General features: G+C 37.9%; 1 protein-coding gene across 2 annotated transcripts in view; it reads right to left on the bottom strand.

Annotated features, from left to right (window-relative positions):
• Positions 1 to 19,383, bottom strand: part of HDAC11 (histone deacetylase 11) — a 32,595-nt gene that overhangs the window by 12,529 nt on the left and 683 nt on the right. Inside the window, exons 1-4 of one of the 2 annotated variants that reach the window (XM_015874798.1) lie at positions 6,722 to 6,871; positions 5,935 to 6,083; positions 2,861 to 2,961; positions 480 to 596 (exon numbers count right to left, since the gene is read on the bottom strand). In XM_015874798.1, the coding sequence (XP_015730284.1) occupies positions 480 to 596; positions 2,861 to 2,961; positions 5,935 to 6,083; positions 6,722 to 6,723 (369 nt within the window). In that variant the 5' untranslated portion in view covers positions 6,724 to 6,871. Of the gene's footprint in view, positions 1 to 479; positions 597 to 2,860; positions 2,962 to 5,934; positions 6,084 to 6,721; positions 6,872 to 19,383 lie in introns of those variants that run through there. The other variant, XM_015874799.1, reaches the window with a different exon arrangement.

Genomic DNA, 19,383 nt, shown 5'->3' with positions numbered 1-19,383 from the left:
TGAACAAATAAACTAACCTTCATTATTCAAATTAGACACAAAGTATTAAAAAAACCCACATCTCCATTCTCATTTTTAAGGTATGAACACTTAATACCAACAGTAACCGAACTACAGCCCCTTGGTAAATATGTGCTTTGAAGTATCTTCTGTACTATCAATTTCACAACTACCCATTCCAAGAAAGTACTTATATTTGAACACAGTTTTTGCACTTGCCATAATTCCTGTCATCTCTCTCATTCCCTGCACAGGCTGCCCCTTACTACATCTTTTGCTTCTGCAAATTGCAGACAATAAAAATCAGGTTCATCCTTCATATTTTCATTTGCTAAGTGCCAGACTCTTCTTGCATTTAGGACTGTACACTAACCTGCTTTCCTTAACAGGACTTTGGGGCTCGAGGCTTTAAGTTACAAAAGGCATTACAACTCACCAGGTTGTATAGCTACGATAAAAGCAAACCAAGAGCACCTTACCATGATCGTTCCTCCCGTCTGGGTTCGCAGAGGTTTCAAAACTTTTCTCTGAACAAGGAAGTTGGGAAGAAAGAGGACTGGTGGGATTTCTGTGATTGTAGCCACAACGAATGACCACTATGCGGAGAAAAAACATTGTAATTAACATAACCTGTCTTAATGACGTCCTTTAGGTCTCTCATAAATTGCTATTCACTGAAAAGGAACCCATAAGGCCTAAGTAAGATTTTAAGAGGGGTTTTTTTTTCCAGATGAAGGTAACCACAACAGTGTCTATTGGCAACCTCCAAATAGTTTCTTCCTATTACACTGTTAACAATTATAAATATCAATTAAACACCCCCATTGTTTTTCACCATACTTTAATATCAAATGGCACTAAGTCAAGAAGTTTTCAGCCAGGCAGTACTTAAGAAAAATAAATCTGTGTGCCTGGGGTTGGGGGAAACAATCCCCAAATGTCTTCCAACAGAATTAATAGCGACCTACAGTTAATAAATTGTTCAGCTCTACAATATTTCTCACGTCAATTCAATGGAATATACCGAGGAGAAAGGACAGAAAAGAAACCCAAAACCAAACAACTTTGGCTAAGATGTTCAAATACTTTGGTGCACGCAGTGCAAATTTTTGCATAGAGAATCAATTAAAGTTTGTTTAGCACATTACACACTTCTAAAACACATTTCAAGTCATATCAGCAAGAATGTCACTTGAAGGTTAGAACAAATATCTGCAATACGTAAATGTTTCCAATGGAAAAAACAAAACAATAAAAGGATTAATTAGGAGAACTAGTGACATTGCTACCAGTGATAAAACTTCTAAATACATTTCACAGCCAAAGTCACAGGTAAGTTTGTATCTTTTCAATCAGCACTAAGACATTCAAGTACTGAGAACTGGAAGTTTCGAACCCTGTCCAAATATTTCAAATAGATCCCGTTTTTGTTAACATTAATAAATATAAACAGATCACATTCTGCAGGATAGCTGCTGGTCAGCAAATGACAGGATACACAATTGGCCAATTTAGATGAAAAACAACTGAACGCCAACCTCAGGGTATTCTGGTATCCAATAAAATTACTGTGACTTCATAGTTACCATTTTAACTGGTGAAAACTATTTGTGCTTTGGTTTTGGGGAGGCAGAGGCATTATCATCATGTTCACAGGCACTGTTTTCTTAATTCGTTTGAATATTACTATAAGTAAACATACAAACACATTCATTATTATTCACTAATTGTAGTATTTGCTCTAAAAACTTCCATTCCTAAGAGAGATAAAGAAAATTCCAAGTTATTTGAATGTGTGGCAATAACTATTCAAGCACTAAAAATTAGCATGGAAATTACTTGGATGATAAAGCTAAAATAGTTACTTTATGTTGTTCATCCTGGACAAATACAACTAAAACCAACCTCTGCTGGTTTAAGATACTGCACTGGTAAAACATTATGGTATCAAGGTGCTACTCCCTAGAAAGGCAAGCTGCCAAACCTTCTAATTGCTACAGTTGTAGGAACTATGGTCTCAAATAAAGGAGAACAAAAGAGAAACAATTAAGAACATCTGAAAGTATAAGACAGTATTGGTTTTGAACACCAGGAAACAAGTTATCAGCCAATTTTCAGTGAAGACATCCTACAGGTACTAAAAATACGATTGTATTTCAAACTGAGCTACGCACATTACACTCTGCTCCAAAGAGGTGACTCAGTAAAAAGAGGTGGGTGGCTCAGTAGAATTAAAAGCTCAATATCGAGAATAGCAGCAATAAGAACAAATCTAATGATGTATGAAATTACAACTTCATAGCTATGAATGAAGAGGCCTAAGTGAACACAGCAAAGAAATAAAAGCAAAAAAAGTCAGACAAATCATAGATTCTTTACACAGAAAAAAAACATCAACTCAGAAATAACAATATAAGTGATTTTACACTGTAGAAGGGCAAATATGACTCAAAGTAACTTATTCTGGATTACAAAATGTAAGATTATTTTGGTAGCAATTGAACAGATCAACATGATCAACATGGCTCACTATAAGTGTAACGACAGAAGGATCAGCATGATAGAAAGGTGCTATAACGGGAGGGAAGAAGATGGCTCACCCGTATCAGAAGATTCATTAAACTTTACTGAAACATGCCTACGTAAGATGGTAGAGACTCTCTCCCATCCCACTCCTACACTTTGGCTTGCCTAATATTTTCACTATTCTCTCTCAGTATTCACAATGACAACGCTAAAATCAACATTTGTCACTACTCTGTAAAAGTTGATTCTATATTGAATCAAGTGGGATATCTGTTGTGCTTGGCACTAATTCTAGGCACTTTGTTCGAAAAGCACATTACTTTAAATACAGCACCTTTAATTTATTAAGGTAGCGCCGTGTGTGAACAACCAAAAGGTCTTCATCAGTAGCCTCCCGTGCTTGCACAATCAAGTCATCTCCAATTAGTTTTTCTTCTGAAACAACAGGAGAAAAATTATAATTGTCACTGTATACCATAGAGCATTCCCATACTCCACCTGGTCAAATAAACTACTGTGAGCTTAATTCCTACATCTGCAATGGGAATCACTGCAATCATTGTTGCTTACTCAGTGTTTATAAGTTCTCCAAATACATAATCTCTACACATATAAGCTCTTAAATTAGAACTTATCGATTATTGTTTTCCAGCTAGTTTTCACAGTGTGTTCATGGTAACCTCGCGTTTCAACTGAAAGAATAAATAAGTAGCAACAGATGATGGACAGGCAAGAAAACTTACAAGGTTCATTATAGTCTAAGACTTGATATGCTTGGGGAGTCTCAGTGTTCATACCATCAAATACTCCTGCAATGTGATTTTAAATATTCTACGGTTGATAATAGTATCAAACACTCTAAAGTAGAATGGTGCACACACACACACACACAAAATCAAGACCAAAACCAACTCAATTTCTTGGATGTTTATGGACATGAGCACTTACTGTTAATTGTAATATTTCTGTCACATCCTTACCTTCATTTAATTCCAAGAAATACCAATGAACAGCTATTAATTCTTTCCCTTAGAGAGCAAGAGATAGTTCATTTTAAAACTGTTTTTACAGGAGTGATGTTTTGTAACTTACTCCAAGATTTCTGGATGTGAACAATGTGAATGTTTGCATCTGGGTATACTTGCCAGAAAGTTCAGTTCCAGCCTATACTGACTAAGAAAGCCAAGTAGTGCAGGAAAACAACATTACTTTGCACAGGATCACTACAAATAACAAATACCAAGCATCAATGCTGATCTTCCCAGACAAGTTTTAATATTTAACTGCTGCAGGGCTGCAGATTTCCAAGACTGGACCTTTTCTTCAATTTTAAACTTGGCGGGAGGGAACAACTCAAATGGAAAAGATTTTGTTCTTAGTGTTAAACAAGCACAGCACCTGCAACAATATTTATTTTGGCAAGCTTACAGTTCCCTGGACTGCACTTGAGCAGCATTTCATTCATTCACATCAGACATAAAGCCAACACGCTAACAGCTTTATTCTTGAAGGAGAAAGTAAGCATATGAGGATTTTCATTGGTGACTTTTCTAGAAGATAATAGGAAACAGCACAGATCAGGAGTTGCTATAGAGCTATAGAAAACCGGGAACGTCATAAGGTACCCCGTGGCTTTTCTCTTTTACAGTGAAATGAGGGTTAAATGTTTGGGAAAACTAGTTTTTCGTGAAAGACAAGTGTGAAGAGTAGAAATTTCACACAGAACTGGAAAAAAAAGGCTACATGGGGCAGGAGCAGAGAGGCAAAGGTTCTGATAGTAAAGATCATCAGAGGTCAGATCGAAAACATTGCTAATAAATGGTGTTGGAAGTCATTTAACCTCAGTTAAATGAATACAAGGGAGCCTAAAGTAGGAAGGGCAACATTTTACTGAGAAAGATCATCAGCTGAATTAGTCCCTAGACCCACATGAGCTGCACAGGCCTGACTCTTGGACAGCCTTTGTTTTGGCAAGTGTTTGGGGGGTTTTTTGTCATTTTTTCCCCCCGTCCAATTTGATGAGAAAACTCACATTTTAGATAAAGGCTTTAAAGGCTCTGATCCTAATCTTAGTCCTCACATTTGTATTTCCTTGAGGTATTTGTCTACATTTTCAGATTTATTTAAGAAGTAATAATGAGCATCAACACAAAGTTCTTGCCACAAGAGGGGTTTCAAAGCTCCCCCAGAGATATTATCTAAATAGTATCATGAGGTTGAGAAAGATTGAGATAGGCTGCGCTGATACACGCTTAAAAAGTGCCATTTACCAGTAGACTACCTGCAGTCTCATGAGTAAACTACATTACAGCCCACAGCAAGGCAGTCATCAACAGCAGAGGTTTCCCAAGTCAGACATGCTCTAGCACATTGGCTAGAGAAAAGTGTACATGGTACCATGGTACTCTCAAACTGCACGGCAGGTTTTGCAAGCCAAACTGAAAGCTTGAAGCTAACACAGGAAGGATTTGCAATTTTGGTCAGAAAACTAAAGTCTGCATTTCATTTTGGATGCTTAGTCCTCAAAAAGAAGGAAGAAACTGGAATTGAAAACAGCATCTGTCTTCAAGAGGAAACTTAATGGAAATGTTCTCATACATTTGTACGTACACTGCAAGAAAAGGCAAGAATCATCATAACTCTGCTGAAGTCAAAACACAGCACTGAACTATGCACATACGGCACCTGACTCAGGCTGTGATTTAAGTCAAGACTCTGGTGCTCACTTTAGGGGTAGAAATTTTTCTTATTCTACATGCATCTTTCTTGTAAAGGTCAAACTATGAAATTCTGCACAGTTCATGCTTGTCTTCAAATCCCAAAGCCCAGAAATATTTTAAGATTGTCTAACACATTGCTATGCTCACGTTTCTCCTTAATCCTTTTTATTCAGCCCAGTAAAAGTTCTAGGCCAGAATGGAGTCCACCAAGCTGGTTACTCTGACTAGTATTATTCACGCCGCTGGGAAGAGTAAGTTGTATAATGAGCTTGAATTTTCAGTCACATTTCATGAGTTTCACTCTGCACAGACACCATGACTGAGACAAAACTGGGCTTTGTTCAGTGGAGCGAGCAAGAACCTACATTTCCAAAGGACTGTGAAATAAACCTTTGTATTACAGTGCCCTGGTGTAGGATGCTTGCTCCAACAATTTCATCTGTTTAATGTGCAACATCTTCAACAAAGTACAATACAGCATTCAACCCACCAAACAAATTCTGCCATCAATTTAACTTCTTTGGATTTAAGTCTACACATACTTAAACATATTAAAGCACTCCAATGATTAAAGTGCATAATTTAAGTCTATACAAGGAGCAGTAATGATGTAATTAATTATTAGCATTAATAACATTGGTTCATTCGAATGTTGGTCTACGTGGTGGGGTGTTTTTGTTTGTTTTACCTTTCAAGAAGTTGATCACTTTTCCCCATTTCCCTGCATCAAACGGGTGTAGTTTCTCCAGTCCCATGAACGTGATGTTATAGTCTGGAGAATACACGATAGGCCAGCAAGTTGGTGGAACACCTTCATATAACTCGGTTCTGTGAGGCCTTGAAAAGCAAAAGCCAAACTAATTACCATCTTTAGTCAATTGCTTATGCACCTGAATATTTTTCACTGGATTCCCAAGCTACAAGTCCTTAGCAATCACAGCTTTACATCAGGAACAGCTCCCGAGCATCCCAATCCCCTTAGTTACAGACAGGAGCACCTGTTTGTTGCATCACAGTCCTCAGTTCCCAGCAGCACAGTCAAAACTCTTAAAATAATTAGCAAGAAGGAAAAGAAAGAAAGGACTAAGGAATGTACTGTGAGCGCATTATGCACATGTACTTTACTGCAGACATGAATTAATGGAAACATTTGCTTCTCTCTCATAGTCTTCCATGATCACTAAGCCCTGCCTTAGAACATAACTTTGAATAGAGGTGTTTCCAGGCTCATGTGCAAACACTTTTGGCCAGTCAGGCCAAGCCCAGAGGTAACCCCGACTGGGACACGACGCTCACACCCAGGCTCTGCAGTGCCAGGGCTCCCGGCACCCTACACCCACCCACCGCCGGGCCCCGCAGCCGAGCAGGCCTCCGCCGGGCCTGAGCGCGGCCCAACCCTCATTGCGGCCCGCTGCCGGCACAGCCCCCACTACAGCACCGGGCTCAGCCCACCCGCAGCCCCCGGCCATACTCACATCCCCACGCCGGGCTGGGGCGACCCGTGAAGCCGCGCAGGGGGAAGGGTCGCCCCGCGGCCAGGCACCGCCAGCCCCAAGGCCCGCCCGCCGCGGGCGGAGACACGGAGGGGCCGGGCCCAGGCGGGCGGGGAGGTGGGTGGATTCGTGTTGGGCTGGCACTGCCCAGGAGGGAGCTGAGCTCTAAGGCAAAAGGCACCGAGAGTACTTGAAAAACCCTGCTTGAACGTCCACAAACAGCATTTCTTATGCAACTGTACAGCTAAATCAATAGCACCATCACGAGAAACTGCCCATCTATAGCAGCAATATATAGTAGCTGTGCACACAAGGCACAGAAGCACTCAGGAAGCACACCGCCCCTTTGTGAAAGCTGCAGATAAATATCTCACCGTTCTAAATATGCCAGTTTAGGCTGGCCTTCGTTTTGATGGATTCCTGGATGTCATTAATAGTGCAGCAGGAGCCCATTATCCCAACAAAACATCCCATCCCTTTGACATTATCTTTTAATTAAGCTTTTTGTTCCAGCCCTTTGTGCATGTGCCTCAGTGTTAGTTCAAGCATCCCCACCTTTAATCTTTGTTTCTAACCATCTAATGCTGGATGCTTAATTAGAGTCCTAGTGTTGTTTGATTCATTAGTTCCAAGTATGTTATTTCATTTTCATTTAAACTAACTCCTGAACTTAAATTAAAAAATCACATTTGCAGACAGGCTTCCTCATTTGTCGGTATGGTAAATTGCTCTTCAGGTGCATTCTGCCATTTAGCGTTCATATAAAAGTAAGAAAATTAATTACAGTCCAGCTTGTACAGTGCATCCATGTTATTTTCAGACTGATAGCTCTATTTTTGCAAGACAAAGGGAAAGTTTTACCCCTTTTCATTTCTACTTCTTTAGAAACAAAGTACAACTTAAAAGGTTTTGACAATATTATGGATAACAGTGGTGCTCTGTGCTAAGGGACTTTATTAATTGCTGCATACTCGAAAGCACAGACATATCATTGTTATAACAAATAACCAGCAACTTATTAACTCCCAAGGTTGGCCTATTTAGTTTGCTCTTTATCATCCAGGAAATCATTCATTTCATGTTGAAAACCATAAAAAACACCTTTGGGAGGGGAAGATTCCTTTGCAAAGGGAAATACTATATAATATGGCTTCAGATTGATTGATTTTTCCCCCCCTCCAGATGACAACCCTGGCCTTCTCAGAAACTCTTTTCAGGCTGTTGGTGTGATTTGGCCTCTTTGAAAGGATCTACCCGCACAGATTCATTTGAAGAATGGTGCTGGAGTCTAATTTACTAGCAGAGCCTTATTTTGGCAAATAGAAAGATGTGTCTGAATAGAGTCCTGTAGGAAAGAGACTGCCTGGTCAGGCCACCTGTAACTGTATGTTTATTACATCTGCTTATATAATTTGTTTCATATTCAGGAGAATGAGGGAAATTGGCAAACGAGCTTATTTTTGAAGTGATGGCAAAAGCTGTACATCAGTTTCTCAACCTCACACAAAATAGAAATTGACTTTATTTACAGTGTTTCATTTTGCTGAAATGACTAATATTTGATAAATGGTGAAACATAAGGATTTTTTTCCAGATTAAAAAACAATGAATTTAGAGACAAGAGTGTCAGCAAATCCACGTTAATATGAGAATTGGGTCTATAGATTCAGTTCTCCATAATCTGCACATGATTAATCCTTTGGGTCACTTCCAAATTACTTCACCTTATAGTGTTTTTGTAACCTCAAACTATCCTGTTACTTACTGGGAATTTTGGTTTGTTTTTTTTTTTTTTAATAGAAATTTATTAATTAAAATTTCTGTAGAAACTCATCTAATGTTTTCCAACTGGAAAACAGTATTTTGAGAACCTGTGCTGCTTTAATCCCTTTGATCCCAAGGGCTTTGATCTGCCACACGATGACATGACTGAGATCAGACATTTACTTCCACAGTGTGCAAAAAAATGTGGAATTATTGATTTGTATAATCCAGCAGAGCAGAAAAAGGCCTGTGCTTTTTATAGCTCATAAACTGATACCATTCTCTTTCCTCACTGTGGTACCAAACAGCTGGAAATGCAAGGCCTGAAAGCTCCTTAAAGACACTGTTATTCTTCTCACATTCTTATCTTTTCTATTACTAGTATAAGTCCTTCTCCCTTGCTGAATTACACCTAACTGAAATACTCTGGTTTTAAAACAATAGAGTATGATACCACTAGAAACCACTTTGTGCCTTCAGAATCATATCTCCATGATGAGAGAGACAGACTATCTCAATAGAATTCAGATGATACAAATCCCAGCAAAGATTTATTCCAAGAAGGCCTTAAATTGCATTTTCAAATTCACGGGAGTGGCTCAGCTTAGAGCCTTAAACGAACCACTGAAAGAAGCCCGAGGCTTAAGTCACTTTCATGCAGTGTAAACATTGACAAATCAGTACCAAAATAAAGAAAGCTGTATTGAGTACAATGAGGTGCTTTCTAAAGCAACAAATGTTTTCAAAGAAGAAATCATAGGCCCCTTGAGAGGTGCAGCAAAGTACTTAGCAGGGTGAGCAGATACATGGAAGAGAAACATGATGAAGTTAATAATGCACTGTCTATTGTCTCTGAATAATAATTAACACATTCAACTAAGCACATTTAGTTGATATTTTTTCCCCCTTCACCAAGTGCTCTATCACCAGTTCAGCCTTGACATAATAGTCCCCCTACAATTTCCAAACCCATTAACCACTTCAATATTTTCTTACTTCTGTGCTAGCTTTAGATTCATAAATTGCAATGGAGTAATGCCATGAGATATCCTGAAGGAATTTCAACATCAACATTTGCTTGAGCACAAACAACAAAAGCAAAGGAACAACAGAACTAAGAAAGAGCACACAACAGCCTCACTAGATACCTTAGCCTTGTTCCAGGCCTTAAAGGTTTTATTAGCTCCAGCCTATTCAGAAATTCTATTTCAGAGCCAAAGGCCTTAAAATAAAGTCTCCCACAGGCACCAAGAAAAGTTTACACGTTTGGATAAGAATGTCTTGCCATAAGTAGACTGAACGTTTTTAATATCACTGTGTGACTTAAAGATTAATTAACATATATTCAGACTCAAACCGTATTAGGCGTCATAAATTACTATCTACATTTTGAAGGACTTGTTTTAATAAATATGTAGCTAATATAGTCCAGCACATTAAGACCGGTAGGAGAAAACAGATGTTTCAGTTGCTGAGTGTTTATGATGCAATGATCCTAAGAACATAGGAATGTTAAAACATATTTGAATAAGGCAAAGCAGCTTTTGAGCCAATTGTCCCACAACACACCATCCAGCTAAACTGTGGTCATTGAAAGAGAGAACCAAACTGTTACACGAAGTGTTTCAAAAGCAAAGCGGTAAATACAGGTGAACGGTAGGGATATTCACTTTAATTTTTAAAAAGGTGAAGAACATTCCTGTCACACTGATAACAATCCTTATAAGACTTCCCAACAGGATTCTTAAATTCCCTTTTCCAGTCTTCAAGTAACATTTTTATAAAGTGAAATTCACTGGTATTGATCCAGAACTGGATATACTGCTCACAGAAATTAGAGCAAGCAGACAAGGCTCTGCAACAGCTTAACTCCTAAAGGAAGCCAGAAATCTTTGAAGCAAAGATAAGCCCTACTAGCAAGGAGATAAAGAACCAGAGGAGCACCCACATTAGCTCTGCATGTAGGGCATGATTCTGGGGTTTTATATATATGTATTACTCACGTATATAAAGTGATAATAGAAGCATCTTGGGGACAAATACAGACTTAGCTCATCCTGCTCCAGTCCTCATTTAAGCAACACTTGCTTTTTGGAAAGCGTCAAAGTGAGGGATCCTTCATAGCATTCACAAAGAGAGAGAGAAATTCAGAGTAAAGACAATCCTCTTCTGTTTTCCACACCATCTGACTAATTATCATAACTGATGTGAAACAAACCCATGTTTTTTTTAACTATCTCAACAAAATCTTTCTTACTGAGTAGGGAGCAACTCATTTCTTACTTTTATTCCGCAGGAAGTTATTTTGACAAAGACGTGCTGATCACATAACATAATAGTAACAAACCTCCCTCATTTCTGACACTAATAGGCTGCTCATCTGTTGAAGCATGTCAATGACCAGCAATTAGCAGCCTTCTCATTTAGCTACTGTGATTACACCCATTCTTATATTAGGACGGCATTAATTGCAGCTTATACCATCTTGATTTGTGGCACGTGGTGATTAAATGTAGCAGCAGGGGGCAGCGGTGGCGACTTTTCTTACTTCCTTCACCACCAGAAAAGCAAAGCAAGACAATGGCTGAGGCAGTTCAGCTCCCTGACCCACCACACGCTGTAGGTTTCCATTTCTTCTTCCCACTCAGTCTTACTTCATATGTTTTCTGTGTGTAGCTGTTGTGGGTTTTTTTTGTTTGTTTGTTTGTTTTTTTAATTTCTAGCATATTTTTATTTGAACTTGTCTGTATGTTTTGTAACAGCCTGTCTTCTGGTAAGCTATTGGTTTATTTGAATGTATGCACAATGAAACAGGAGGGAGAAAGCAAAATTCATTGCTGTTTGGTTTTTTTTCCTCTTGAACAGGTTAACCTCACTGTGGAATTTATCCAGATTAGAAACTATCTTCCCTGTAAGCATAGCTGTAGAGTTGCAGTACATCTGATTCATTTAAACTGTCAAGACATGTAAGCCTATGAGGATATACCTTCTTTGTGTCTTCAAATGCACGTAACCTGATGGGCAGAGGCAAAGCATGTCATTGCTGATGGCTTTTACTCCACTATAACTGCTCCAATCATCATCATGATACCGAAGACCTGAGATGACCATAAAACCTCATAGCACATTTTGGACTTGAGGTGAGCTGGCAGATGTTTCAAGTTATAGATAATTAGAAATCTCCCCAGAGAATGTCTAATTTCAGAAAGAGAAGATCGAGTTGTTCTCAGCATGAAATAAACTCTACATAATTTTTACTAACATTGATGCCTGAATTGTGATATGCTTTGTGTTGGACAGTGCTTCATCTTTCCTATTCCTGGAGCACATGAAGAGCCGATTGACTAGTTGTGATGTAGTCAAAGATAAATACTGTTTATCCCTTTCTAATTCTGGCACAATAGATGCTAATTTGACCTGTCTAGAAAAGGATCCTACTTCCTGGTTGTCTGCCGTGGAACACTGAACTGTTTACCCACCTTGTTAATTATTAGACAGCCACATTTCCCTATTGTTTAGATAAATAAGGAAGGAAGACATAGCCAGAGGGATGGAGGGGGGGGTGGGGTGTGAAGATCAGCTTAATGTAGAGACAAAGCTTTGGACAACTTCTGCTTTTCAGTATCAGATATATAAGCTGTTGGGTCATGAATCCCAAATGATTCCCAAAATGAATCCCAAAACCCAAATGATTACATAATACCAATAGCTAAGTTTCAGTTGTTTGCAAAGTGAATCTGTCCATTTGACTGCGCTATTAAATGATCTGTGATCTATTTGTAATAATGTAACTGAAATGCAATTAATTTATTATTGATGTAAGCTAGTACAGCAAGGATTTGCTTCTTTATTAGGCAAAAGGGTAACAAGTTGCCACAAAATTGAAATGTATAACACATGCAAACACATAACCAGCTATAGTCAATAGCCAGATATAATTTTAGGGCACTAGGCTGAAGTAGGCCTGTGGGTCAGATAAGCTGTTTTGGGGCGTGACGTTTTGTCTCTGATAGTCTCTAACGTGTTAAGAAAACTGACTTTATTTTCTAATTTTTCATTTGAGCACTGAAAATGTTTAAAACTTCTGCTTTGCTTTACAATTCCTTACATTCCCATCTGAAACAAAAGTAGGTCTATCTGGTTCAAAAGATGCCTTTCTTGTCTTTTTAAGGGGAAAAACTTGGGGTCTTTTTGTTAGCTTTTTTATCCCTAACCTTAGTCTGAATGTGTGCCAACCCAGTACCAGTGGAAAAGAGTGCAGTCTGTAGTAAGACTCAGGTCACTATATGCAAAATGCCAACGTTTTGCTATAGCAAATGCGATCAGTCATGAATTCCAGACTCTATTTTCACTTTTCAGGTACATTTATTTCACATCTCTGGATCAATTTAAAGCAAAATACGTAATTTAAGTATAACAATTCACAGAGCTCACAGGGCACAAAATAAATGTATGCATAAATCTGCTGAGGGGCAAATTGCCTGTGATTATAATGATGCAATTTTATAAAAAGAATTTAGGAAGTCAATAAAATATTTAGTTCCGTTACAGATGGTTATTGCACTGAAGGAATATTTTGAGCTCTGTTTAGTTGCTTTTAATTAAATTATGTCCTTTACAAGAAGATATAGGATTAAGAAAAGGGCACAGTTAAGAGACTGAGATATTGCTTAATATTTGAATTATGAAGCGTATGTTATTTTTGCAAATATAGGACTTGCACAAGCACATAGTTCTGCAGCATAACTAATCTCCTTAGTTCATTGTAAAATGAAACTCGGACATAAATTGGAAGGAAAAAAAAATGGTTATGGGGCTTCCAGTGTAATTTTTCTCAGTAGATTTGCATTACAATCCTTAAAACTAAGCAGATGCAAGATCAGATCTGAAAGGAAATTCCTTGAGGGTCAAATGTATTCAGAACTCAGTAAAACAAAGTACATAGTTTGACAAAGCTAAGGAAGCATTGGGTTGTTTATTTACTTATTTGAATTCTAAATTAAAAAAAAACGTCCTTCATTATTTATACAGAAAAATCTTCTCTCTTGTCTGTTTTTTACCAAGTGTTTTTCAATTTGAAAGGGTCACTTCATTCCAATTTAGCCAAATGTTAGTGAATAATTTAGTACCTTTCTCTGCTGTCCTGTCCTACTAATTATTTAGAACCAAACAGTTCGAATATTCTCATAATAACAAATCTTTCTTTACTCAAATAACAGCTGTGAGTCTGAATATTACCAATTTAAACAGTCAGTTATGGGCAAAGATGATCATAGAACGGCTTGAGTTGAGAAGAACCACAATGATTATCCAGTTTCAACCCCCCTGCTATGTGCAGTATTGCCAACCACCAGACTGGGCTGCCGAGAGCCACATCCAGCCTGGGCTTCAATGCCTCCAGGGATGGGGCATCCACAGCCTTCCTGGGCATCATCTTCGTGAAATGAAAAATAATTCTTTCATTAATTTAAAACTGGGAACCTATTGGTAATTTCATTTGGCAAACACAAAAGCTAAACTTCCTATCCTTGTAACTAATTTAGAACAGTGATGCTATAGAGTTTACGATGGCATGGCATTTCTGGGGCTCTTAGCTGAGACTCTCCAAGGGTTCTACAAGTTTTAAGTGTAACACCATAGTGGTAAGGTAAGTTAGTATTTGTTTGTTTCATCCTAGTTCATCCACTTTTTTTACAACAGAGAAGTAACAAGTGTTCCATGAAGTTCAACTCACAAAAGCATCTGGTCTCGTAGAATTACTGTTGCTTATATCATAACTAACCTAAACATGTGTAATGCTAATAAACTCATAAGTTCCCGTCCCTTTATCCTCTTGTTAATACACTTGTTATGTAAAAAGCTGGTCTGAGACAGCGAAAACTTCCTCAGAAGGAATCAAAGCCAATAAAAATAGCAAGTCGGGGGGAAAAAAGGATAAAGCAAATGTGTCACTGGGGTCCAAAGAGAGAACATTCAGAGAGAACTTAAAAAACAGCATCACCGAGATGCCAGCCAGTTAGGAGAAATAAAATGGAAGAATGATGGTGTGCAGGGTAATCACATAGGAATAAAAGTGAACAGATGAGATCTTGTAGAGATCAGATCTTCATAGAGCAACAGAAATCTGTTCAAGAGAATATCACTAAATGGCACTATGCTTGATTAAATAGAAGCAAAGGAAGAGAAACACTCTTCAGATTCCAGCTTTACCCAGCATGTGTTATAATGAAGGGTTTCAAGCTTCTTGCATTGGAAACAAAACAGACTTCAAGATGGACTTCCCAATTATCATATTGTATCATTTTTATGCTTTCCCCCCCCCCCCCCCCCCCCCATATCACATCTCATTTTATGGAGATTTTAACTGCTACTGAGCACTGGGAAGAATTTCTATACTGTGCTGGATGTTCCTTTTGCCTTTTGGAATTAGTGTGATAAGTTAGAACAGAACCACGCATACAAGCAGTTCAGAATTTTCATTCTTATGTGCACTAGGCTACATTTGTCAATGTCTGACTGTCATCAAGCATTATGCTGCCAATTTGTCTACTTCTGTTTCCATGAAGCTCCTCAAAGCCTCCTCTTATAAAGACTTACGTTAAACAATTTTGTCATCTGCAAATCCTGCTGACCTCATTTTTTTTCTTCTACCCTTCATTTCTGCCTTTCCAGATAATTAATGAATATATTAAGTACTAACTATAACACAGATCCTTGGGACATACTAATATTAACCTCCTGCTGAATTGAAAACTGACAGCCTAATGAATTAAATTCTCCACGTAAGAATGGTGCTGCGATAGGAAATCAGAATGAGTTCTGCTTCTAACCTGAAGAAGAGGGAGGGGGATAAAAAACATTAAAAACAACCTGCAAATTTGTTAGAAGTACTTTGGCAGAAATATGCTTGCAACCCCAAAACTTACTTGGGTATATCGTACAGCCAGAGATTCAGGAAGGACAGTCTGTATCTTAAGAGCTAATTTGAACAAGATGGTGCAGTTGATCTTCATACTTAAATCTGTATGGTAGATTTTAATACATACATAACATTGTATTCTGGTGTGTACTGCAGCACCTCCTGTATGTTCTACTATTGCTGCACTGCAGTAAGTTAAATCTTCTTTGGAAGAACTCATTACTGAAATAGCAAAAATTGTGTTATGTTTCTTCAAGGTCAGCAGGAGTCCCTGATTTTTTTGGTACTTAAGCGATCTTAGAGTGGAAAGTAAATTCTAATTTTACATTTGAAAAGCACGTTATATACTGCATGCATGGAAAAATACAGAGGTACCTTGCTGAGTAGGTAGGTACAGAAGCCTTCTAGAGGTGTGGCCTCACTTTGAACATTGTGTGCAGTTGTGGGTCAACAATATAAAAAGGATTTTAAGATACATCAATACATTGAGAGGAGGGCAACAAAGGCGATGAAAGGGCTGGAAGTCATGTCCTAGGTGTCTAGAGGCTGTCAGATTGGACAAAAGGAAAAATTTCTTCACCATAAGTGTGGTCAAACATTGCTTCCCAGAATAGATTTGTTCCCTATACATGTTAGTGTTTGAGAGGCATTTCGATAAGGTATTACCAGTGCTAGGATAAGCAAAGTCAAAAGACTTCTGCTCAAAATACTTCTGCTGGAAGATAGAAGAGATGCTGGAGCATAATAAATTGTCCCATGTTGGTGTTTAAAGTGTAGAAAATAAGAAAACAATTCAGAACAGTGTTAACATTTAGAAAGATGTAGAACGATTGTACTTGATTGCCCATTTAACATTTCTGAGGTGCACATACCATAATATGAAACCAAGTAACCTTGAAAAGATCATAATTCATTTTCCTCATTGCCATTACCTAAGTCATTAAACATATTCATAAGCCTATTTATACATTTGACTAATTGTTTTCAAGTAAGACTTCTGTGATTTCCTAAATTTCCCTGATGTATTTAAGGAGAAACAAAGGTTGGGATGTTTGTTTGTTTGTTACTCATCTATTTCTTGTGAATTCTCATCACTCATGCATTCATTCAGTTGTTCAGTGAATAGCTCATTAATATGATTCCAAGCTCTGTATAAAGGCACACTGAAAAAAACCACTATTATGTAACACTTTGAAAAGAGCTATAAATAGGCTTCTTTAATAACCATAAATTTACATTAGAAAGGTAGATAAACTCTGATGTTTAAAAACGTTTATTTTTATCTGATGTTACTGTTTCATAATCTCAGTGTTATCAGACACATCCTGAATAATTGAGTAAGCTCTTGGTGCTGTATACTATCTGGGAAAGTCTTGCATATCAAATGGGTTTATACAATAGGAATAGATTTATAAAGAGCTACATTTCTCTTCTGAGACTCCATCACGCTTACCTGGTGCACATTTAGAAACTACCAATGGCATCCAGGGCAGACTAGATAAAGCAATGAATGGCAGATTTGGCTGTGATTTAACTGATGTCTCTAAACAAAAGTGATCCCTCCAAATTATTTGAAAGAAATCAACTTTGCAGCAACTTAACACTCTTTCCTTATTACCATTAACTGGCTGCCTTGATTTTAGTAATTTCTGGAATTTATACCTTCCTTTGGCCAAACATCTTCTCATGATGCAGCTTGGAAAGAAAACACTGGCAGACATAACCAAAGTGTTCAGTTTTATAGTTGCTATAAATCCATCATTAGTTTTGTGGAGAATAGTTTTAAGGCTGAGAGTGTGCTCATAAAATCTTCAATATGCGTATGAAGACACAAAAAGTCTAATACAGTAAATTGAACATGATAACTCTACTAGTAGAGAAAGCAATAAAGAAATAATTGAAAAATGAATGTTGCTTTATATTCTCTGTGTCTATGATATCTATTTTAAAGTAATGAAATGCAATGCACTCTCTTGCAGTTCAATCTCTGTAGCAGCAGATCAGAGACCTAACAAAGGCAGGACCTAAGCCACGCACCTCTAACAGCAGGACTGATGTGTGCTCAGTGAGAGTTCTGCCAGTCAGGCTTAGCAGCTGTGTAATGTTTGCACATTGGTAAGATCTTTCATATAGTTTTGAAATAATGGATGGTTATAACCAAACACTCAAATACAGTGATCTACAAACTAATAATTCCCACCACTCTTGTCATAACAAGGGATGCATGTTACAATCTATTTTTCTTCTCTTGACTGTTTAAGTACATTTTCACATATAGGACGACTTCACTTTCATGGCTGGTGCTTCTTTGATGGAGATATTTTACAGGGGTCTGCAGATGAGAGGATGGAACCAAACAGCAAACTAAGCAGGAAGAAAGCAAAGCATGAAAGCTATAGAAATAGTCAGCCAGGAAATACACATAAAGCACTGTACTTTGAGAGCATAGAGAGCATTCAGAAAATGAGAATATACAAACAGAAGCAGCAGTCAGAAGTGAACTGTCCAGCACAACACAGTTCCTAGGACAGAACAAGGAATAGTCTGNAATGAGGGCAGCTCAAGTGTTATCAGATGTGGCCTGATAAGAAGGAAATTGACCATCTTCCCCAGCTCTTTTGCGGGATATAATTTTATTCTCCTTAAACAAAGAACACTAGGAAAAAAAAAGGTTCTGATATTTCCACACAAATATATTACTAACAGACCTCTTTCTTTCTCCAACTCTATTAACCTGCCCTTCTCATTTCCTACTCAGCTTGGTGTGCCTTCCTTGGATTCTCAACCACGGAATCCACATCCTTAAAAGAACAGTCTTTTCATTAACCACACAAGTACAATTACTTGGGTGCCTCTCTTCACACTTTAATTTATTTGAAAGGTCTATAAGGGCAATGGTGCAGATTTCTTTCTTTTTTTTTTTTCCATTGATCTACTGTGTGAACTCTGATTTTTCCAGTTCCATCAAACTGTCCATGCAGTTGGACTGTACACAATGCATTTATCTGCTCATACAACGCAGAGCCCTATACTATTAACACATATAGATGCATCCGTGTAGGATACAGTTGAAACTGCTCTATCAGTAATACTAAGCTTGAACAAGTATACTTCAATAGAATCTTCTAGGACTCATGGTGTTAATTGGCTGGAATTTAACCTTCCAAGTTTTAATTGTTCACACTTGGTATCTTGTTTGTTTTGTTTAGAACTACTTTTGAAGATTTAAAATTATTCAGACATTTTAAAATATGAAATGCCTGAAATTAAAGGCAGGAGCTCTTTGGCTACTTTTTGGTTGTTGTTATGTTTGTTTGTTAAGTAAGCCTTTTCTTCTGAAGCTGATGTTTCCTTTGGTCAGAATTTGGCAGATGCTCAGGCCTCAATCCAGGAATGCATATGGATACATGCCTAGTATCCACAGTAAGTTGGTTCAACCTTCCAAAACATAAGCCCTGCAAGCAGTTGTACTGCTAAAACAGGACTTGTATTGTATACCCTTGAGATCTGAGGCAGGGGAAGAGCTGAGGCAATTCTATGAGAAGACAAGTGAAAAAGCTGCATCAGCACCTGGTGTTTTGTTACTTACTGAGTGTATTTTGATTGCCTCTCACATTTCTTTAAATCACTGTTCTACTCAGTCTCAGCTCTGAATAACCATTTATTGTTTGCCTTTATCCTTCTCACATCTAAGCAGCTCATTAAAGAACTTCCCATTATCGTTCAATAACTGCATTCTTTGCGACTGAAGAATTCCCATTTTTGCTCCTCATCAGGCTTACTTTTACACACATATCAATGTATAAACATCTCACTTTATAAATATATCTTTACTGTTCTTGTTGTCTAATATTACTCTGCCATAATCACACTGCAACTGACTGTAAATGTAAGGTATTGATTTGATCATGGGATATTTCATCCCATTCTTCCCTAATATCCAAATCTTTTCTGAACTTCT

This window comes from Coturnix japonica, chromosome 12, assembly GCF_001577835.2.
Source record: "Coturnix japonica isolate 7356 chromosome 12, Coturnix japonica 2.1, whole genome shotgun sequence".
NCBI classification, from domain to species: Eukaryota; Metazoa; Chordata; class Aves; order Galliformes; family Phasianidae; genus Coturnix; species Coturnix japonica.
This window is presented reverse-complemented; position numbering and strand designations above follow the sequence as displayed.